Source organism: Tupaia chinensis, unplaced genomic scaffold, assembly GCF_000334495.1.
Source record: "Tupaia chinensis unplaced genomic scaffold, TupChi_1.0 Scaffold000424_1, whole genome shotgun sequence".
Classification (NCBI taxonomy): Eukaryota; Metazoa; Chordata; class Mammalia; order Scandentia; family Tupaiidae; genus Tupaia; species Tupaia belangeri.
The window spans coordinates 3,093,967-3,117,313 of record NW_006159929.1 but is presented as its reverse complement, the minus strand read 5'-3'; the positions used below and the strand labels follow the sequence as shown (position 1 = coordinate 3,117,313).

The window sequence follows — 23,347 nt, the reverse complement described above, 5'->3', positions numbered from 1 at the left end:
AAAGTGCTCGAGAAACAGGAAGGCTTTGCTCTTCTTCAGTTGCCTCTTTTGCCCAGCACAGCGCAGGATTTAGGAGTGTGAGCTGGTGGGATTCAGATGGGAAGAGTCCAGTCCCCTCGTTTCCTCTCCTTCAGAGAGACCTGGGGCCAGAGTGTAGCTCCTTGCCTCACTGACCATGGAAGCCACATGCACCATGAAGATGGGCGGGATTTCCAATTTGGGTTCCAAAGAAGGAAGACTCGTCCTGATAGTCAAGGCTGCCCAGGGGTGGCAGGGAGCACCTTGTCACACCGAGTATGTAAGATGAGAAACAGTTGCAAGGGGGACCCCACACACTAGTAGGTTTAGCACTTCTGAGGTCCCTTCCTCTTTGGGATGATAGCATAGGTAAGAGGAGACAAGAGGTGGCTGAGAAGCATGCCCAAACACCCCTGTGAGCTCCGGGCAGCTCTGCAGCCGCTTACAAACTTCCTGAGCCCATGCGAGTTGGCTTCATCCCCGGGAGCGGCCCCTCCCGACCATCCAGTGTGAGAGGGCTTTCTCCCAGGGACTGCTCCCTTCCGGGCCCTTGTTTCTGGCCCATGGCAGCCCAGAGGATCTGGTGGCTTACTCCCCAGTGTGGTCCTAGGAGTCCCCCACCTCTGGGGGCTCTGGACATGAGCAGACAGGCCACATAGGAATGTCTGCCTGGGGAAAATCCAAAGGTGGCCGCCAGGGCAGGGCAAGGAGTGGGAGGCCTGATGTTGAAATCAGGATCTGTCTGTGCAGTTGAGCTCAGCAAAATAGCATGTTCCTTGGCCTGGGATGCCAAGTCCCCAGCTGCAATAGATGCTGCTTGGATAGAGGCTGGGCTTGCTCTGTGACCAAGCGCAGGTCACCGTCCCTCTCTCAGCCCAGCTTCTCCACCCGGGAAAGACATCTAGCAGACATGCTGCTCTTCTCTTTGTTGTTGAGGGCATGTACCTCCCCAAGTCCGGGTAGGCCCCAAGAAGTGTCATTGGTGTTATTGTTTTAATACATTTATTTTATTTACGAGTGAGTGAGTGTGTGTGCAAGGGGGAGAGAGGGGGAGGGTCTCATCACACACAGCTCCCTCCTCTCAGCCTTCTTGCTTTTCATGAGCCCTGCGTGTTCCGGATCGGCTGGGGGTCGGAGCCCACAGTCGGTGATGCAGCTCCCAGCAAGGCAATTCAGTATACTAGCTGTCCCTCCCCCCATGCCCCCGAGTCTTTCCTGGGCTGATTCCCTGTAAAGGCCAGAGCAGGTCAACACAGGTGGGCCAGGCATGCGGCCTCCAGTGTACGTACTCCTGCGATGGCCAAGAGACTGGCTGCACAGGAGTAGGCCCGCGTGGCGTATTTATCTGTAGCTTATCTATAAGTGCACATTTTTTGGGTGTACCCCAAGCTCCACATAGGCACAGGTCTCATTTGTTCTGTTCCTTCTGTACCCTGATAGTTCCATACCTGACACACAGTAGGTGCTCAACAAACATTTGTCGAGTGACTAATGGACAGTGCCAAGTTAACCCCTGGTAGTAGAATTTCTGCTTTTCATTACTTTCTTCATACTTTTCTGTATTCCTTGGCCCTCCTATAAATGCTGTGTATTATTTTTGTGTTTAGGAAACCTCCCCAAACCACTTTCATTTTAGAATGAAATAAATCCAAAGTTACGATGTTTTTCACTTGAAAGGTGCCGTGTACCATCTTCAGAGCCAATAACTCGAAAGTCAGGAATAAAACCACCCGCCGTCACAGCTGAGCTCCCGAAGCCCAGGCTGTGGGTGGCTCAGGGCAGGGCATCTGCACTAGGCCCTGCTGGCTAGTTACCCTCCACTCCTCTCTCCACATGGCTCACGTCCACCCTGCAGACTCGTCCCGACAACCGTGCTGGCCTCTAAACTGTTTTCTGTGCCTTTGGCCCCCAGGTCCCTCTTTAACTTACTGAGCTTTTTAGAAGGCAAATATAACCTTATCTCTCTCTGTCTCTTTTTAAAGAAGTTTTTATTTAATTTTATTATCATCATTATTATTTTTCTCTCATGTGCTATAGGGCACATGTGCTCACCAGAGAGAGAGCGAGAAAATGAGAAAGCCAGCCACCAGGTCTGGGACTTGAACTGCGGTCAGCTACGTAGGAGTCCAACACCTTCACCGCCACACCACCTGCTGGCCCCCATATTACTCTCTTGACACAAACTTTCCATGGCTCCCAGGGCCCTCAGGATTTAGTTCAGGTTCAGGTTCCTTAGACTGGCATTTGTGTCCTTGTGGTCCCTAGAAGGGTCATGCCTGGTCCCAGGAGGGCCCTTTGCTGTCTTTGGCCTGGGCTACTCTCATCTGTGGCTGATGGGAGGCCCCTTAAAGGCATTCACAACCCCCCTGTGCCAACTCTACAGGAAGCACTGTCCTCCTGGGAGAGCTACACGCCAGAGCTGGGGGTATCCGGGTGCCAGCCTGCACCTGGGAGGGAGACTTACAAATACTGTTACAAACCTAGGGATGGAAGCTGAACCCCCTCTCCACCCACCAACCTTTGGACTTTTCCAGGACTCTCTCTTGATGAATTTGAAAGGGAGGGCATCCCCAGGCCAGGACCCTGAGTGAGACTCAAGGAAAAAAAAAATCAGCTCTGGGAATCTCAGTCTTAGGACCGCTATGGTTCGGGGATACTGTGGCCTGAACGTTGTATCTCTCTAAAATGTATGCTTTGGAATCTAATCCCCCTTGTGACGGTATTTAGAGGTAGGAGCTTTGGGGTGTTGTGGAGGGCTCCGCTTTCATGGGCTAATAGAATTAGTGCCTTTATAAAGCTTGAGAGAGCCCTTCTGCATGCCCCACAAACCCAGGCTCATGAGGATAGAGCAAGAAGATACCTTCTCTGGGGAACGGGCCTCCACCACACACTAAGTCGGCCAGCACCGAGTTCTTGTCTCCAGAACCGAGAACTGTACATTCTTGTTTGTTTGTTTGTTTGTTTACAAATTATCCAGTCTGAAGTATTTTGTTGTAGTAACCCAAATAGCCCAGGACAGGAGCCAAGCAATGCTGCCTCTCCCCTGCCTCAGTTTCCCTAACTGTGATGCAGGCATTATTCTGGGGTGTACACCAGAAAGGCACAGCCCTGGGAATCAAGCCAGTACTCCTGCTGCTCCCCACACAAGGGGAGCCCACGCCCCCCTTGGGCTCCAGACAGACCTGGGAGTGTGGTGTGTAATTGAATTTGGCCTAATTACCTAATTGCACTGAGGAACAACCAGTACTGACAGAGGCCTTGCAGTCGAGGGTGACTGGAAGCCAGGAGCTGAGCGGCAGCCTCCAGATCCCCCCAGCATTCATGGGACTAGTCCCTTCATATCCTCTAGTCTCTCAGAGGGCTGGAAACCTGCAGGCAGGTAGTGTGGTTTCCATCCCACAGATGAGAAAGCTGAGGTACAGAGTGGTGCAGCTTGTGCAGGGCCAGCAAGTCGGAAGCAGCAGAGGAGATGGGAACTCGCATCCCTTCTGCACCTGGGCCATTGCACACATCCCTCTCCCCTGGCATGCCCTTCTCTGCCTCTTCTCTGCACAGCTTTGTTTTTTGGTGCCTCCTGGGAAGGATCATTTCCTTGGAAAAGACTTCCCTAAGCTCCCAGCTGCCTTCACAGAAGCATCACAATGATTGTCATAGACAGAGGTTGTTTCTTCTGAGTCTGTCTTCTCCATCAAATTCGCAGCTCCTGGAGGGTAAGGATGATGCCTGGATCGTTCACGCTACATCCAGGGGCCCAGCACAGGGCCTGGCACACAGTGATGCTCAAAAGGGTGCTGAATGAATAGTCAAATAACCTCTTAACTCTAAGTCCTGGGTCTTTTCCAGACATTTCATTGGTTTCCTGCCATCACTGACCTGTGCCTTGGGGGCACGTCTTCTCTGTAAGTGGTATTGCACCCCGGGCTCTGCCAATGTCTCCTCTGAGCTGTGGGGAGCTGGCACAATGCTATAAGGTGTACACCTTCTGCCTTGGCCTTACTGACCTCTCCAATGGAGCTACAGGAGAGCTGCTCTTCATGAGGTCCTGAGCTGGCCACTGGGAGGTGAAGGGACAGGCCCAGGGTCGCCAGGCTAGCAAGGAGACCCAAACTGCCTGAGCTCAGGGCCTGGCCTCATTGCCCCTCACCCTGCTATGATCCAGCGGCAGAGTGAATGAACAAGACTAAATTACAAAGAGACAAGCATTCCGATCCAAAGCAGACCGCGTGGACGGTGACGTCTCAGGTCTCGTGAAGTGAGGCAGGACAGGTAGATGATTAGATCCCCCCACAAAGGCAACACCCCTAGGCCTCCATACACCTGGCATCTTGCCAGGCCTCCTCCCTCCTCTGGGAGCCACAACTGCCCTGCCACTTGCTAGTTCGGTGGTCTTGAGAACGTCAGATCCAACATCCCTGCTGCTGCTTGGTATTTTTCGTGAAAATGCATGGAGAGGGTGCATGTCAGTATTTTGCCCAGTGTCTCACACACGGCAAGGATGCAATAAAAATTAACTCCTTAACTATCAGCTGGAGCAGAAGGACATTCAGAACTGAAGTAATAGGATGGTGGTAATAACAGCAATAGTAACTGCAGTGGGAGTAACGGTACTCGCACCAGCCACAGTAATGGGAAAAGTATTAGTGATAAGTATTGTGCTGTGCTGGTCCCCACCCCCTGGTTTAATGAGGGATGCTGGGAAGATTGCACCCCATCTGTGCCAGTCTCTTTGCAAATAAAATAGGGGGTTGGGCCAGGTGTTTCTGGAAAGCTCTCTGCACACTGACATTCACCCGGGAGAGTTCTGGTAACCACAGTACCACCACCATGAGCTATTATCGACGCTGATGACATATGGCAAACCACATGATCTCCAGAGCGGCACTGTCCTCCTGCTGCTCCTTTCGAGTCCAACACACAGCACCCTCCTCCCCATCCCAGCGGTCTTCCTCTCACCAGGCTGGGGGACACCTTCCTGTTCCAACTGAGTCCCTGGGACATGCCACATCGATACTGAGTTTTCCCCTCACACAGGGCACAGCTTCCCTCTGTATCATCCAATTTAACCTTCAACACAAATGGCCTGGGAGGGAGGAATAGTTAGCCCCATTTCCTGATACAACACCTGAGACTCAGAGCGGTTAAGTCAGTTCCCTCAAGCCACACAGCTCAAACGCAGGAGAGCAGGAGGCAAGTTCTTCCTCTTCCCATCGGTCATGCATCTCACTGTCCTCGCTTTGTGCCTTAGAGGATTTAGGTCTGACACGTCTATTGGCCACCTGAGAGCCAGTCCTCAGCCACACTGGACTGGTCAGCATGGGGTTTTTAATAAGGGGACCGACAGCATTAAAACACCAGTGTCCTTGCAGAATCAGAAGCCCTGGCAGTTCTGGACATGTGTGGCACATGGCCTCAGGCAGTCCCTGCACTGTAGCTGCCCCTAGACTCAGCTGTATCTTTAGCCAAGATGCCATCTTTGTATCACCTGCCCGACCGGGTGGATATGTGAGTTGGACGCTGAGCTAAGTTGGCTCTTTCCACCCAAGGCAGATGTCTGAGACAAGGACCTGAAACCTCGCCATGGTCCAGCCAGGACATCAGTGCTCTGTGTGGCAGCAGGGGGTCACCTGGGCACCCATGTCCTTACTCCTTAGAGGGGCAGTGCCTTTCTCCTCCTCTGTTCTCCTTCTACAGTTCTCTTTCCATTTGGAGTGGGAGGAGTAGCAACCCAGAGGCCCTGTCCCCAGAGATAGGCACATGGCTCTCCCCTGGAGATCACTGCGGCTTCCGCACTGGTGCAGCGCAGTCGAGTGCACGGGGCATCTCTGCCGCACTTCACAGCCGCCCAGCTTCCCCACGGAGCTCAAGAGTGCACCAATTTCCCGCCGTCTGTGCGCAGGGAAGCTGAGTTCCCATTTTCTCTATTCCCAGCCCCATTTGCACAGAGGCGAGCCCTGTGCACAGGCAGGCCCCTCGCCTCCCGGCCTCCTGGCAGACGCTTAATTGGGAGGAAGAGATGCTGAACATCTGGGGCACACATCGGAGGTGGGCTCGGGACCGCACAGGGCCTAGAGGAAATGGGAATACAGGCAATTATGTCACTTCCTTGCTCAGGGTGCTCAGGAGGGGGCAAGGCTAAACAACAGCAGGCGTTTCTTGTGGCACCGTCCGTGGCCAAGGGCAGCGTTCCCCGTGGACAGTGGTCCTGGGGCCTGAGCAAGGCTGCAGGTAACTCCTGGGAGTGATGCCAGGACTGCAGTCCCAAGGGGAAAGGCGAGAGACAAAGGAAATGAAGGGGAACAGGAGGGGGAGACAGCGAGAGGAGGAGAAAGGAAACGGGAGAGCCAAAGAGAGGAAAAGGGAGGAGGGGAAGAGAAAGACAGGAACAGAGGCCTGGAGTTCTCTTGCTCTGTTCAGAAGGGGCCTCAGACTTCCTGGAGATGGAGCCCTTCCCCCTCCGGGTCTGATCTAGCGCTTCCCAGCGGTGGGACCCTGAACACGGGGCCTTCTTCGGAGTCTGTTTCCTCATCTGGAAAAGGGGGCCAGGAGCTGTCAGGCATGGACTGCTGTAAAAGCCAAGGGCTTCAGCCATGAAAAATGGTGATGGATGCTATTCCTGAACTGTTCCTCATTGTCCCATCCCAGCCTAGACTGGAAACTCACTCCTGGAAGAGGCTGGCCCAGGGGGCTTCCACATTCCCCACTCAGCTCCTCGCCCTCGCTCTCGGGTGTGGGTCTTGCGAGCTCTAGAGGGTGCAGGCAATCTCCAGGGTTGCCTAAGTGCTGCTCGCAAAGCCTGCAGTAACAGGCACTGGGCGCTGCTGTGGAACGGTGAATTCTGCACGAGTTCCTGCTGTCGTTATAATTATGTGCCTGTTTGAAAAGCAGACTCCTAATTTCCCCCCCAGTAATTCCTGTTTCCTGACAGAGACAATGGTGTCTCTTCATCCCAAACAGGTGAGACTGGGTCCTTTGGAATTCCCTACAGGAGTCCAGCCCCAGGCAATGTTTCCCTCCACCAGCCTCAACAAGCCAGGAAATGTTCCTATGAATATAATAAAGCATATGTTAATAAATCTTCAAGGAAAGCCAAGGCCAGAGTTCCCAACCTCTGCGTTCTGGTTCTCTCCAAAACAGCAAAGGCATGATGAGGGGGGGCTCCGCTTCCTTCCAGCCACCTGCCCCTCCACCACCCGGTCCCCAGAGAGGGGAATTGCCACCTTGCAGAGCTTCCACTGCCAAACACAAACACCTGGTTGCCTGGGCAGCACCTTGCCAGGGTGACGTGATCCAGATGGTCCCTTGAGAGACAGCTGGGTTGCCACAGAAACGGAATTGCTGCTACTCCAACCGGGAGACCTGGATTCTAGATTCACTGGACCCCAAGCTTAGAGAAGTGATTTGCATAAAGTCACACAGCTAGCAGGTTTCACAGCCTGGACTGCAAAGCAGGACTTAAATATCAGATCTATTACATATGGTGTCCTTACGACATGTGTTGTGGACTTTGTACCCATCATGTCATCAGAGGGTGGGAAACAAGACCAGGTCACACAGTGTGGAAACGGAGCTGAGTTGAGTCGAGGTTTTTGCTACAGGGTGCGTGCGCTCGCCAGAAAGACAGAGAGACAGAGAGATAGAAAGCGAGAAATCATCCCCGGGAAGCAGGACTTAAATATCAGATCTATTACATATGGTGTCCTTACGACATGTGTTGTGGACTGTGTACCCATCATGTCATCAGAGGGTGGGAAACAAGACCAGGTCACACAGTGTGGAAACGGAGCTGAGTTGAGTCGAGGTTTTTGCTACAGGGTGCGTGCGCTCGCCAGAAAGACAGAGAGACAGAGAGATAGAAAGCGAGAAATCACCCCCGGGGGGATGGCCACACTGCAATCCCTTTTTCTCCATTCTCCTCTCGGGATCTTAGGCACGCACACACATACGCCTGGTGTGAGTTTAAGCCACCAGGTCCGGGACTCAAACCGTGGTCAACTACATGGGAGTCCAGCGACATAGCCATTACGCTAACTGCTGGCCCCTCTAGTCCATGTTCTTGACCCTGATGCTGGAGCTTGGGCCCCTGCTCTAGGTTGCTTCCCACACTGGTTTCCAGCTTGGGGATATACATGCCCCTAGACCAGCCCAATCCCAGAACCAGCTGGATCTGACTTGAGGGCTTCTGACCAGGTGGAAGCAAGGAGGGGCCAAGGGACTGCAGACTGACAGGATGACACCCACAGTTTCCAGGGCCTAGACCCTCAGCCCTCATTCCGCTGTGCATACTGATCTGGATGGCTCACACAGGGCCAGAGGGCAGGGGTCTGTGGACCAAGGCCCTCCTCCCTGCCCCTCTGTGCCAGATGGGCTGTGGGGACAGGCAAAGGGCACACGCATGAGTCCGATGCTAGGGAGGCGGGGAGAGAAGGCACGGCCAGGGAGGAGTAGAAGGAGCACTATCCGTGGAGTCAAAGCCGGCCCAGGTCCATACCCCTCCTCCCTCACTCTCTTGCTTCTTCCTTCCTTTTAAGCGCAATAGTCCAGAGGGCCATCCATTCAGAGCCATCTACCCACTACCCCTTGCGCTGTTACACAAGGGAACACGGTGACTTTGGGCAAGTGGGGCTCAGTTTCCCAATTTGTAGAATGGGTTATGCTGTCATAAAGATCAGTGCTGGTGTGTCTAAAATACCCAGGGCAGTGCCCGGCACAAAGCAGACACTCAGCAGACGGTACATTAAATGCTACTTTCTCTCCTGCCAACCCTCCTCACCCCCCTTTTAAAATTCAATGATTTCTTTAAAGAGACAGAAGCCCTAAGAAAGCCTTGACACCACAATCCACCCCAGCTTCAGTCAGCCTTAGAACATGAGCACGTATGTGCCCAGTATACCCCAGAAGGTCTCCACATGCCAATCCAGAACCTTCCCGTACAAGTCAGCCTGCACATTGCTGCATTTTCACCCCTGCACCACTGCCCAGCCCTTTCTCCCGTCGATCTTTTTTTTTTTTTCTAATTGCCAGAGGGTGCATGCACTTCCCAGAGAGAGAAAGAGAAACAGGAGGAGGGGAGAAAGCACTCCCAATGTGGTGAGGTCACACTGCATCCCTCCTCCATTTCTCTATTCTCTTGAATTTTGGGCATGCATGCACCCATGCACACATGCCTGGCATGTTTCTCAAGCCTCTGGGGCCAGGATTTAAACTGTGGCCAGTCATGCCGGATCCAGCTTCTCTAACCACTTGGCCAGGGGGCTAGCCAACTCTCCTATCAATCTTTAAGGAATTTTGGGAAGGGCTGTTAAGAAGCCATGATGAGACAGAGGTGCTCAGATTTCCCTCACTCAGGGCAGACAGAGCACTGCTGGCCCCGTCCAGCCTCCTTCAGCCAGCTCTCTAGGTTCTACTTCTGCAGGTCACCTGCCTCCCCAACAGGGACCCAAACCACTGCTCCTGTAAGCCTTCGCTGTTGTGGAAACTGCAGAGGGCTTCTGGACCTGGAGCCTCAGGAAGGGGCCATTCCCCTGCCCGAGTTAACAGGGCTCTACACATCTACTCTCTTGGCATTTACCCTGTGCCGGCACACACAGGTCCTTTATCTAGCAGATCTTGGGGTGTGCCACCTCCCTGTATCAGAGCATCCCATGAGTATGAGTGCTAACACGATGGGATAAAGCTGCTAACACATACACAGCACTTACTCCACACCAGGCGTAGGACTAAGCACGGGACGTACATTAGCTCATTTAATGCTGCTCATGTAGGCATAATTATGATCCTCTTTTATCAAAGAAGGAAATCATGGCACAGAGAGGTTAAGTGACTTTTTCCAAGGTCGCACAGCTGGTGAGTGTGAGTGGCTGGGTGGGACTGATAGCAGCAGCATGTGCACTCAGGCTGCTCCACGGCCCATACTTTTAACTGTAACACTTCCCCACCGATGAGGAGTTTCTGAAAAAAATATTTGAGATTAGGGCTGAGTTAGGCTCTCTGCTACTCCTCCTCCATGGAACTATGGATATTTGATGAGCTCAAAGATGGGAGGGTGTTCAACCCATCAACAAGTACAAATCGTTGTCAAATACTTAATACCCACACCTGCGAGCAATTCAGGTGCTGCGCTCCTAAGCCATTAGCCCTTTCCCAGGACTTCCTTTTAACCTGTTCATAGAGAGCGGAGGGCAGCTGACCGCTTCAGGGTCAGATGGTTTTGTCCAATTCTGGCTCATTTTATTTAATTACTTAATTTATTTATTTATGAGAGATTTTTGCTATAAGGCGTGCACTCGCCAGAGAGACAACAAGTGACAAATCACTCCCCAGGGGGGTGGTCATGCTGCAATATCTCCTCCTCCATTCTCCTCTCAGGACCCTGGGCATGCACGCACACATGCCCAGCATGAGTTTTTTAAGTTGTCAGGTCCGAGGCTTGAACCACGGTCCACTATGTGGGAGTCCAGGGATGTAATCATTACTCCATCTGCTGGTCTCCAATTATGGCTCTTTTCTTTCTTTTTTTTTTTTTTGGGAGAGGGTTTTGCTATAGGGCGTGTGCGCTCACCAGAAAGACAGAGAGAGACAGAGAGGCAGAAAGCAAGAAATCGCCCCCCAGGGGGGATGGCCACACCGCAATCCCTTCTCCTCCATTCTCCTCTCGATCTTGGGCATACACACATAAGTGCCCGGTGTGAGTTTAAGCCACCGAGTCCGGGACTCGAACTGTGGTCGACTACATGGGAGTCCAGCGACAAAGTCATTACGCTAACTGCTGGTCCCCAATTATGGCTCTTTTAAACAATGTAGCCTTGGTCAAATTATTTAATGCCTTTAAAGTTTGCTTTCCCCCTTTGTAACATGGGGTAGATGCACACCCGGAACCATCCAGTGGGATAAGGGAGCTCACAGAGGCTCAGAACAATGCCAGTGCAGAGAAGATGTTGGCCCATCTGTTTGCTGTATCATGACTGAAAGGGGTTACGAATCAGCTGTCTTTTTTTTTCTCTTTCTTTTTTCTAATCCAGACATCCTTCCCTGACCCTATACAGCTAAGCAGGCAAGGCTGATGATAACCATGATTAATTCCTGTCTGTCTGTCTGTCTAACCCAGAAGGTATTTACAAGTCTGTGGCTTGCAAAACTTGCTAAAAACGTGCCATAACCAACTCGCCCACTTTCTGCCATATCCCTGCTCCATTTCACTCTCACACCCTCGAATCCCTTGAAATCCCTCCTCCGGGGGCGAGGATGCTAAGCTCCGTCTTAAAACCAAAGCTCTGGCTTCCTTAATCCTCTTACCTGTCTCTTTCCTCTGCAAAATTAATTGCTGCCGATGGCTTTATTAACTTCCCGGGCTGCCATAGCATCCTCCGGGCACCCTGGGGCACTGGTGTTGGGGGGTTGTTTGGCAGGACCTCTGTCCTAGATGCAGCTTTGCACTGGGCAGCTGGAGGGAGATACATGGAGACTCAGAAACACAGCACTGTCTGCAGGGGACAACCGTGGTGCCTGGAGGGAGATAACACTGTGGCCCTGCCTCTCCAGGGAGGCCGTGCCAGCTCCTTGGGGGCACCCTTAGGTACCCGGCAACCTACACAGAAGCAGGGATGGCCTGGGCAGAGTTCTGCCTCTGCGGAGACCACCTCTCCACCTCTCAGAGTCTCAGTTTTTTTTCCACTTAAAATAAGAATGGACCTACCTAGGGGATCTCACAGGGCTGGACGCAGAAAGCCGGGCAGAGGGCCGTGTGCTGGGCAGGATTACGGTCCTCTCTCACCCACGAAGCGGAGCATTTGTCTCTTTCAAGCCTTGAGGGCAGGCGTGTATGTGATGCGTTTGTGTGTATTTGTAGGGCCTGTGTTTACTATAGGGCAGGCCTGGAGAAGAAGCTCAGACCCTCCTGGGCCTCAGAGTTCCCAGTTTGTATTTCTTGGCTGAGAGGTATTCTCACACCAGGGATTTTGCCATTCTCCTTGTAGCCACAGAAGTCAAGAAATGGTGTTAATGCACTAGACTGGAAGAAATGACTGCAGGGTGGGCGCGGCCTACCCAGGCCCCTGCAGCCCCCATCAGAACCATTCCCTCTGACTAGGGCATGCTCAGGTGTGCCCTAGGTGGCAGGGCCCACAGGATGGCTTAGGTGGTCACAGGTCCCAGTGGGAAAACCATTGCCACATCGCTGCCTTCCATCTTTGGGATGTGATTTCTAAGAGAAGAGTCTTGATTTGGGTCAGTTTTTAATGGTTTCTTAAATCTCCTTACCTTTTTCTAACTGGCAGAGAGCTGGGCCTGACTCCAGCCACTGAGCAGGCCCCTGTGGCTAAACTCAGAGACAGGGCCTGGTTTCTGTTGCCTTGGACAGTTTCTGAGTGCGGCACGGGAAGCTGGAGTGCCAGTTACGGTAGCAGTATATCCAAGTCAAAATAAGGAAGGAAAAACGTAAAAAATAAAATCAAAATAGGAGTGGGACTGGAATATGGCAGAGAGGGAGCAGGCGGGATACAAGCAGTTGCAATTTAGAGAGCATCTGTGGCAGGTGCTAGGGTGCTGTATCTGTGCACCTTTTGCTCACCACATACACGGCGACTCTGCCCGGGGCCTCCTCTGCCCTCTCATAGCACCCAGCTGAGAGCCGAAGCCTTGTCCACCCGCACCCCACCCAAACAGCCCCCCCCCAACAGCTGACGGGTGGTGGCTAACACCTGCTCCTCCTTGCCTCTCAGGCAGCTGAGGGCACATTTTGCCAGCGTTCCAGGCAGGAGCGAGCCCCGGGAGGCCAACAGCAGGTATCATGCTTAACAACCACAATTTTCATTGACTTCTTCTCAGCTCCCCCACTTCTCTATCAGGGATTTCTGACTCCTCCTTAAAGAATCTTCATTGCAGGGTCTGAATCTGGGGCAACCCAAACTCTGACATAACTCTTTGGGTTGAGATGCCTCCAGTCACCTGGCCTTCCACTCCTGCCTGCCTCAGTAATCCTAATCCCCTTCAGGGGGAGACCCCCCTGTCCCAACCAGGAGGCCTGGGGTAGCTGAATGTCCAGGTAAGAGAAGCAGCCCCATTTTGAGAGGGTTTTGTGCCAGTTGTTAGAGTTTGGCCCCCAGTCGCCCTCTGCTATGGGCTGATGCCCTGGTCCTCAGCCCCTTTCATTTTGAACAGGCCTGGAAAGCAGATACCCATGGGCTGGGCCTTAGGCAGCTGTGCCCTTGCACACGTGGCTCTGTGGGGGCCAGTGATGAGTTCATGCAGGAGACGAGGGGGAGACAGAAAGAGCGGCCTCCGACATGCAGGGGCCTGTCCCAGGGCTCTCAGGGAACCAGCGAGGGCCGTACCAGGGAAACTGCTGAGCCAGCCAGGAGACAGGCTAGCTCCTCTCACCCTACTCCTGCCAACTCCAAGCAATTGCAGAAGAAACCCACAAGAACCAGAGCTACTTCTGCTTAAAGAATAGAACACGGGTTCCCTGCAGAAATTTGGGAAATAGAGAAAAGTGTTACCCATACGGCCTCGTCTAGGAAGGCCTATTATTTATAAGCTGACATCTGGATATTCACTTCTGTTTTCTGCGCCTAACCCCACGTATATTTTGTTTTTACACCCGCTTGAGATTGCACAGAGCATTCCATTTTGTTACCATTCTCATAAATTGATGTTGTGTCATAAGCATTTCCACAAATCAATTCTTTGGAGTGCTCTGGTTCTCAACAGCCATAGAGTGGCTCCTTTTCCTGGACCTGGGACTGTTTTTACTGCAGGCCCCTCCAGGCCCATCAAGCCACCCCTCTCCCCAGCCCCTGGCCAGGAATGCTGTCCACAAGCCCTGCCATGCAGGCTCTTCCCCTTGACCCCTCTCTCCAAGAGCATCATGAGGTCTCTGGATTTCAGGCTTTAGGTCTCTGGGAGCTGAGGATGGCAAGGGGAGCTGAGGTCACTGGGCCAGGACAGCCTGCCCTGCCAGTCCTCTCAGGACACAGGGAAGGGACAGCTCTCCATGCTCAGACCCAACCATCCAGGAAGCAAGTCCTGCTGCCAGCACCAGAAACCACGTGACCTGCTCTGCTCCTTCTCTCTCAGAGCCTCAGTTTCCTCCTCCATAAATAGGTGTGCTGTTAAGAGCCCCAGCACTTCTCTGCATCAGTGAATCCGCAGGAGGGAGCACAAGAACATATCTGACTGCGAGGCTGTTCCCAGAGGCCTGGTGATGAAACCTGCAGCCCTTTCTCGGGATTCTGACTTGGAGAGGTGGAGAAGACCCAGCAGCAGGAAGGAGGCCAAGTCCCTCCCTCATCCCAGCTCTGCTGAGCTCAGATGTGAGGGCGGGGGCGGTGTCCAGAAGGAAGTCTGTCCCTGGCCTTGAAAAGCTGCCCCAGCCTGCCAGGCAGCCTGGTATTTCAAGGGCAAGGGCCCGCCTGCCTGCTGTCTCTGGGGGAGCCGGCAGCCAGCCGTTAGCAAATCCCCTGCAATTTGCACCCACCAATCCTGCCTGCTCCGGGGGCGGCCGCGAGCCGTTTTTCACGGAGAGCTGCGCACAGCTTTGTCTTAGAGAGACAGCTCTGGCAGGGTGTCCCTGAATGAGGCCATTTGTCCTCCCTGGTGACAGGAAGGCAGCTTCGTGCTCTGGGGCGGGCAGAGGCAGAGGGTAGAGAGAGGCCGTGAGAGAGGCGCGAAGGTGGAGATGGAGCCAGGCTGCCAAGAGAGACCGAGAATGCGGGGTCTGAGAGCCCTCATTCAGCCAGGTGGGAGCAAGAAGGCTTGCTCTGAAAGACAGATGGCAGCTGCTTTATGCTCTGCCCTTCCCTGGCTTAAGGAGTTGGGCGGGGGGATCTTTTGGATGGTATCAGCCCCTATGTCACACTCCAGCTCCCGACAAAGGTGGGACAGCCATTCCAGGGTCCAGGCCGAGGGTCTTTCTCTGTGCCCTGGAGCTGCACCAGTTGCTTTAGAAGTCCCCTAGGATGAAGAGCTCTAGAGGACCTGGTCTCTCCCAAGTCCCTCACCTTGGACCACAGGCCACAGACAGGGAGGGGGAGGCAGGAGCCCAGGGTGTGTCTCATCCCCCTACTGTGCCCCTGGCATCCCCCTTGGGAGCTGTCAGTTATACCAGGGAAACCAGACCAAGCGGGCGGCTGGGGACGCAGAGCTAGAGGTCCACTTTCCTGGGGCTTCCCCTCCTGGTCCTGGGGCTCTGGCTGCTGTGCTGGGAGGTGAGGGTGTGCTTAGAATACAGGCTAGAACTGCACAAGTCCACAGGGCTGGTTTCCAACTGTGGCAAGTGGACTATGTGTGAGACAACAGTTAGGGAGAGGGCTGGCCCAGGGAGGGCCCTTGTCCCGGGACCAGCCACCACCTAGTCAGCCCTGGGGGTGCAGCACAAGGTTCCCATTCAAAGGCAGTCAGGCATAAGTCAGGACAGTGCAGCCTCCCAAAGAGTAAATACTGGCAACACGGCAGGCATTTAGCAAACCACTGAGCAGCCTGGCCTAAGGTATCAGCAGGCCGCAGCCAGTCTGAGCGATTGATCGACGACAGCCACCCTCTGCTCATCCCTAAGGATGGATGCCTGCTGGCTTCAGGGGCCGCCTCTTCCAGTCGCAACCACTTTCCGGAGTTCTAGGGCTCCTGCTCCAAATGGCAGCTGGTTGCTTCTCTGAGGATGCCCCTGGTGCCTCTCAAACCTGCTGCAATCGTTAATTTTGACTCTGCCAACAGCACTGGGACCAAAGCCCAGAGCCATCACGGCCCTGCCTCAGGGAGACAGGAAGGGCATGAGGAAAGGCCGTGGGCACCCCAGGATCTTATGTGGACTCTGCTCCCATGTGGCTGTGACTTGCAGTGGGCCCTCCCCTTCTCTAGGCCCTTGTCCCCACCTCCTGGGTTCTGACGCTCCCTATTCTATTTTAACACGCTGTTCACAGGGGTCAGCTGAGGCGACACAGATGTATTCAAGCATGGACAGTGGCTGAGGCACGCGTAGGCTCCTGGGACCTCAGACATGGCGACTGCCTGGTGCTCGGTGCCCACGTAGCCAGCAGGCATGGGGCCGCTCGGTGCCGAGGAGGCTGACATTTCAGTGCTGCCTGCCAAGTCGCTGAGGCTGGCATGCTGCAGCGAGTGGGGGTGGGGTGGGCATGCTGCCGGGCGGGAGAGCCAGGGGAGGCATCAGGGGAGGTGTCAAGGTGCCGGTGGGCAGGTGACCTTCTGCATCGAGTGCGGGAGGGGCTGGCCCCCAGGAGCCTCTCGGTGAGGAGGATTCTGGCTGCATGCACGCGCCGTGCGTGTGCTCCAGTGTGCGCGCATAGAGGCTAAAGGCTGCACCAGAACAAAGAGCTGGGGGCTGGGTATCTGAGGGGCCCACGTGGAGACGCCTGCCTGGCGGCTTGCTGCAGTGTCTGGGCTGTGCTCACGCTCCGTGCGCGCTCTCCCAGCTCTGTCTCTCACACACACATGCGGCACACACGTCGCACAGCGCTGCCCCCAGGCCTGAGCTCCTGCTCCACTGACACCAACGCTCGCACAGCGCAGCCCGGCTCGCCGCCAGCTCTCCTGACAAAGCACCTCTCCTGGCTCGCTGCTCGCTGCGTGATCTCATCCCAGCGGCCCTCCTCTGGCCCCCAACAGGAGAGACAGACAGACATGGGGCTGGGGCGCTAGAAGGAGTGGGGAAGAAGGAGGCACACGCAGAATCATGCACGCACACACACACACACCGTACACACAGGCACACGTACTACATGTGCACAGAGAGCCCTCCCATAGCCACATAACATCACACATGCACACACCAATATACACACAGACCACACACACCTGCATACACCATACACACAGACGGGCACATCACATACAAACACAGCTGTACACCCACTGCATACACACACAGACACACACATAGCCCCACACACACCACACAGACAGCCTGAGACAGAGAAACGCAGAAAGACAGAGAAGGTGACAGGATGCTAGAGAGGAACAAGGGCAGCAGGGAAAAGATGAACAAAAACAGACACACAGCCTCCAGGGACAAGAGAAAGGGGGGACAACTGCACAAGCGAGAGGACAGAGCCAGGACGTGGAGAGGCAGCGTGGCTGGCTGTAGTAGCTGAGGGCTGAGCAGGTTCTAGAACTGTGGAGCCTTGCTGGAGAGGGCTGGGTGCGCCTGGTCGTAGCTGCCACTACACACACACGCCTAAGGCTGCTGGGACCCTCATGGCGGTGCCCGGGGCAGGGCTACTGTAGTCGCGCACCCACCCACAGGCTGCGAGGACAGACCAGTGGGAATCAGGCTCACGGGGGCAAAAAGGGCCTTGGAGGGTTGGAAACAGACAGATGGGAGCTGAGAAGGGGGTCTGGAAGGAACATTTACTCGGGGCCCACTGGAGTCAGGTTTGAGCTGGCTTCCCTCACTCTCATGGATGGGGGATCTTGGTTAATCCTCACAGGCAGCCTGAGAGGTCGCCACTCTGAGGGGGGCAATGTGGCCAAGAAGGAGCCCTCCTCTGGAACTTGGGGTCACTGGTCTGCTCTCTCGGAGTCCTCCACCCTTCTCATGGACCAGTCCACCCACAGCAGGCCCTTCATCCCTCCAGCAAAACCAGCGACTGAAGCCTTCCTTCTCAGACTGCCCATGCCCTTCCAGAAGATAGGCCAAGCTGGGGCTGGCTGGGATCCAAGAGCTACGAGGCTTGAACTTCTTGAGGGGGTGTCTGTGAATAGTGGTTAGTCCTGTCATTGGTGCTGATGAGGGTCTGACTCCTAATAAGGAAATTCAAGTGATGGCCCAGCCACAGGCACTGCAGGGCCTCAGTGTTCTCAGCTGTAGAGCAGGTGCGCTGAGGCCTCATCTCGGGGGGTTGGGGAGTACCACCTGACTTAACAGACACACGCCTGGTGGAGGGCTCTGTACTCGGTAAAGAGCCATGCACATCTGGGAGTGCAGGTGGCAGGAAGGACAGCTCTCTCATTTCAGGAGAAGTAATGCTGGAAATGCCACTCAGAGGAGCACAGAACTGTGAGAGAGACAGGAAGGATCTCCCAAGCAGAGCAGCATCCTAGACCCTGGGCCAAAGGAACAGAGGACTCCTAAATCTAAGTCCCTGACCAGTTGTGATGGAGTAGGCAGTGCCCTCAGCCTGGAGTCAGGAATTGTGAGTTCAAGTCCCAGCTCTGTCATTTGTGAGCTGGGTGACCTCAGGCATGTCATAGAACCTTTCTGAGCCTCAATGTCTTTATCCACAAATGCAGAGAACACCCAGTGTCTGATAAAGCAGGGCATTTCAGAGAACACCCAGCATATGGCAGCAGGGCAGAGTTTAAGAGACCCTGGAGGAAGGAGGTGCACAGGGACAAGCCTCTCCTCCTCCAGGGGATAGTGGGGCTTTCTGGGACAGCCCCTGCTGGGTCCTTCTGTCTCTTGGGCCATGCTTCTTTTGTCTTGGTTTTGCTTCTTAAATATCCCTTTCTCTACTACACTCCACTCTTGTCTTCCAGATCTACCCACTGTCATCTTCACCCCATCACCCCCAGTGACCTGCCCCCATATCCATGCTGCCCCCCGCCCCATGCAATCTGTTCTTCTTTTGTAGCCAGAAGAGTCTTCACAAAACGGGAATTTAGCATGTTCCTGTTACTCTTAGGACAAAGACCACAACCTTCAAGACAGGCCCTGCATGTTCAGCTGCCGCTGACTTCTCAAGTCTCACCCATGCCATCTGTCCCCGGCCTCTGTCCCTCCCTGAGTTCACACAGAAAGTCATGCTCTCTCCCCACCTCGGGGTCATCAGGAAGGCTGTGTCCTTCACCTGCGAGGAAGAGCTTTCTCCTTTCTTCACCTGCACACATCTCACTCAGCCTTCAGGACTCAGGGAAGCCTTCGCCGGCCCCCAGGGCCCCCTCCTCCCATGGCTCACTTGACTTTTCCTTCATGGCACTTGGCACAGCTTGAACTTTCACACACATGCACACACACACCTGTAATTAATGGATCAATGTTCTTCTCTCCCTGGAGACCTGGGGTCAGGAAGTTACAGGTCACTACTTGTTTTCATGAGCAAAGTTTTATTGAAACGAGCCGCATTCACTCATTTACCGTCTATGGCTGCTTTCATAGAGTCCTTAAGGCTTAAACTATTAAAGAACATGTCTGTCTCACACTGCTGTAGGCTGTGCATTTCTCAAGGTCCGACCTGATCTTTTTTTTTTTTTGGGGGGAGGGAGTAGATTTTTTGCTCTAGGGCAAGTGTACTCACTGGAGAGACAGAGACAGAAAGCAAGAAATCACCCCCCAGGGGGGATGCCACATCATAATCCCTTCTCCTCTATTCTCCTCTTGGGATTTTAGGCACATACACATATGCCCAGTGTATTTCAAACCACCAGGTCTGGGACTTGAACCACGGTAGGTCATGAGGGAGTCAGGTGTCTTAACCACTACACTCCTTGTTGCCGCTTGACCCTACATGGTTTGATTCCCCTGGTAACTTCAGCCCCAGCCAGTGCCTGTATAGAACTGAAGCTCGACAGACACGTTTCTTTGGTAAGTTGCAATTTTCACTTTCTTAAAATTACATAGACTTAAGTGGTTATTAAAACTACACATTCCATCAGGAATGGATGTCCCTTGTGAGATTCCAAAACCATTTTCTGGCAAGTAGATCAATACCACAGCGATATCCCAACACAGGCTGGCATGTGCAGGACTCGAGTAACTCTTGGCTAATGAGACCTTCATGCATCTCTTTACACGTGAAGCACAACCATGTGTGGACTGTCAACACACGGGAGGGGTGCAAAGCCACGCTCAAAGGATTGTGGGTTAAACAGATTCATGGGAACACATCACGAGCTGTCCTTTAAGTGTTTTCATGAAGGCTGTTTCATACGTACTCCAAAGAACTGATCGACAAATTCAGTGAAAATGTCTGTTTTATTGTTACACAGAGGAAAGCACTGCTTTTCTTTTTCAGCCACTTGTTCTGACTCAAAGAAAGTTAACAACACCTAGACACTGGGGTAGGCACTTTTCATATTTCTAGAACTTGCAATGACCCATGTAAGGCAGGTCCTATTATCATTCCTGCCTTTCTGAGGAGGTAAATTGAGGCTCAGTGACCATACACTCAACAAGTGGCAGGGCTAGACTGTCATAGGTGCGTCTGGTTAAAAACTGAACAGCATCCGCTACCTAAGCATGGTTATGAGGATGGCTGCAAACGTGAACTGTGTCTCTAGTGAACTGTCTCTAACGTGCTTAAGGCCCTCGGGTGGAATACTGCTTGGCCCTTCCCATGGCCACTGCTTAGAGTGGGGTCAGGAAGTCCCAGGCATTTACAAAGTTGCAACAGAAAATAGTATGCAGGGCAGGCCGTTAAGAACCCTGAGTGCACTGATTTCAGTTTAATTTTGTTTTATTTAAAACATTGTTTTCTCTCTTTAAAATAGAAACACCTGAATTAAAACAGTGGCGTATAAGAGTTAAGAAGGAATGCTAACTTTGGACTACAGACCTGAGTTTAAATCCCAGCTCTGCAACTTTCCAGCTATGCGACATTGGGAAATCTCTTCAACCTCTCTGAGCCTCAGCTTCCTCACCTGTAAAATGGGGATGACCAAAGTGCTATGCCAAGGGGGTCACTGTGGTGGTGGAATGAGATGAAGCAGGTTCTGCCTTTAGTGCAGCGCCTGTCACTGGGGTATAGTATGTCTTGGCCCTTCACTGGCCCTTTAGTGTCCCCTGAAGAAAAATCACTCCCTTGGAGACACACAAGGCCAACCCCACCTGTGGGCTCCAGAGCCTGAGGACAAGCTCTTTTTCCTCCAAGGCTCACACCACACCTAGACAAACTGAGGCACCAGCCAGCTGTGTGGCAGGCAGCCCTGGCTTAGAGTCCAGTTCCCAGCACCCCCTCCCACTGGCATCCACTGAGCCCCGCAGACACCTACCGGCAGACTTTGGAGTAAACTTGTCTCGGTTCGCAGCACACACAGCCAGCAGTCTATAGCCGAGGTCCAGGTCAAACCCTTGCTGGGCTGCCACCCGACTGACCACCTGATAGCAGAGGGGAGGAAGGGCAGGGGTGAGTCTCTGCACAGAACCTCGGAGCCCAGAGTGCGCAGATCTGCCCATCTTACAGGCCATGCAGGGGAGGGGGCAGACTAATGAGGTTTGGAATCCGGTAGAGGTGGGTTTCACTGAACTTGCTCAGCCACTCAGCAATGCTGGTAAGTGCCACGTCTGTGCCAGGCCTGGGACTCTGGCCCCTGTCCTCATGGGCTTTCTATTCTGGTGATGTGTCCAAATCTCAAGCCACAGACTTTGCCTCTTCCGAGGGGTCAAATTCCACTGTCTTCTAAAAGTTGGCTGGGGATGCCGGCCACCCCTCTCTAGTAGGGTGTCAGGCCAGGTTCTCTGCTCCACCTGTTCAATGGACCTGCCAAGTCCTGGGCCCCCAGGAATTCTCCTGAGCCCACCATCCCTTTCCATCCCTCACCGAGCCCCTATACCCTCTGTGGTGAGTAGCCTGCCACCTCGCGACTATGAGCAGCAGGTGGGGCCTGTTAGAGATGCAGACCTTCGGGCCCAGCTTTACCCTCCCAGCCAGTGTCTGCACCCACCGAGAAGAGAAGCACTGTTCAGGACACCCTGTGGAGTTTCAGGTCTGAGCTACCCAACAGATGGCTAAGGCTTCCCTGGGCAGTGTGGGCACTCCTAATGCTGCCCAGTGCTCGGCTCTGGGCCAAGCACTCTCCAGCCCCCCAAACCTCAGCCTAGAAGCTGCAGGGCCTCACGCTTAGCTGGGGTCTGTCCCACACAAGCCCCTGGTGGGCACACAGGGGCCTTCCATAAGAGCGGCAGGCAGTCTCTCCACCCATCTCGCTGTGAATCTCAAAAGAGAGGCTGGAGGGGGAGGGCTGTCAGCTCCCGGGTGGCAGTGAGGGATCAGGGTGTCCCAGGGGCCCCACGAACAGCTCTGCAGGCTCATGCCCATCTGGCTTTGCTCCGTCCCTCTCCATTCCCAGGTGTCCCACGACTGCCAGCTCTGCTCCCTCCTGCCCGCCTTCCTCATTAACAGCAGCAAAATTAGGTTTCCTTATTAAGTAGGAAGGACCTTGGAAAATGGAGTCATTTTAAAAAGCAGCTGGGGTGGCCATGGCTGAGTGGGAAGCGAGAGCTCCCAGATGTGGCGGGCTCTGCTTCTGAGCGGAGGAGAACTCAGTCTGCAGGTCTCCAGGGACCACTGCTCTGGAGGCGCCTGGAGAACCTCAGGCTGCCAGGGGATTTGGCCTGGCCCCTGGACCCATCAGAACGGCTTCCTGCTATCTGCTTTACATTTTAGGAGTTTGTTACGAGGGCGCTGGAGCTAAAAGGGTGAGAAAGCCATCCAAGTGAGCCGACCTCATTTAAAACGTGCGTGCACTAGAGGCCCAGAGAGGGCATCACATGCTGAGTCAAGGAGGAGCCCATGGGTCCCTCCTCCCCTCCTGGACACCCTGTGCAGGGCTAACGTCTGAGCCCGGCGGGGAGGACAGAGGTTAGGATGTCTGTCGGCTTCTCCACTGCAAACATGCCACCGACACACAAGTCTGCTCTCTCTAGGCCTCCTTCCCCCAGACGGCATGTTTTAGAGTCTCTGGGCTCAGAGGGGGGCACATCCTTGCATCCTCAGGGTCAGTCTCACTATCCAAGTAGAAAACTAAGGCTCCCAACTCTATGGCTTGTTGACTATTTCAAGTCTACAGTGTCCAGAGACACCTTCTGGAGGGCCAGGTGAAAGGCTGGAGGGGCCGCTGCAGTGCAGGCGTTGACTCTGGTGCCCCTGACCTTGGAAGGAGAGTCAGTGAGCACAGGCAATGCTGGGGCCGGTGCAGCAGGGAGGCTGCTGGTGGTGGCAGAGGTCAATGCTCTCACGGACCTGAATGAGAATGCTGGTGCCCGGTATGAGGGTCAAGCGAATGCTCTATACCCAGCGAGGTGCTAAATTCCCGTGCAGCTCCTTGGGGTGGGTATGATCATCTCTGTGTTATAGACGAGGAAACTGAGATCAAGACTCAGCAGTCCCCAGCTCTCTGGCTGCAAAGTCTGGGCTCTTTCCATGATGAGATCTCTTTATCAGCCTACAAAGGGTTAAAGCCCTAACTCCCAATCTGCAGGGAGGACCCGCAGGCCCTGGGCTCAGGGCAGGAAGGCAAAGGTCCCCTTGTTTGGCCATACTGGCTTATCCTGTTACTCTGGTTTAAAACACATACTAGTTCAATTGAGCAAGAAAGGACTGGTGCTGTGTGCTGGCTGCACTGGCCGGGCCAGGCCCGAAGGCGAAGGAGGAGGAGAGGACTGGTG

At 53.9% G+C, this 23,347-nt stretch overlaps 1 protein-coding gene across 1 annotated transcript in view; it reads right to left on the bottom strand.

Moving 5' to 3' along the window:
• ZMIZ1 (zinc finger MIZ-type containing 1) overlaps nucleotides 1-23,347 on the bottom strand; it is a 208,884-nt gene that overhangs the window by 80,102 nt on the left and 105,435 nt on the right. Inside the window, 1 exon segment of the mRNA XM_006154898.3 lies at nucleotides 20,953-21,058. Within this exon segment, the coding sequence (XP_006154960.1) occupies nucleotides 20,953-21,058 (106 nt within the window).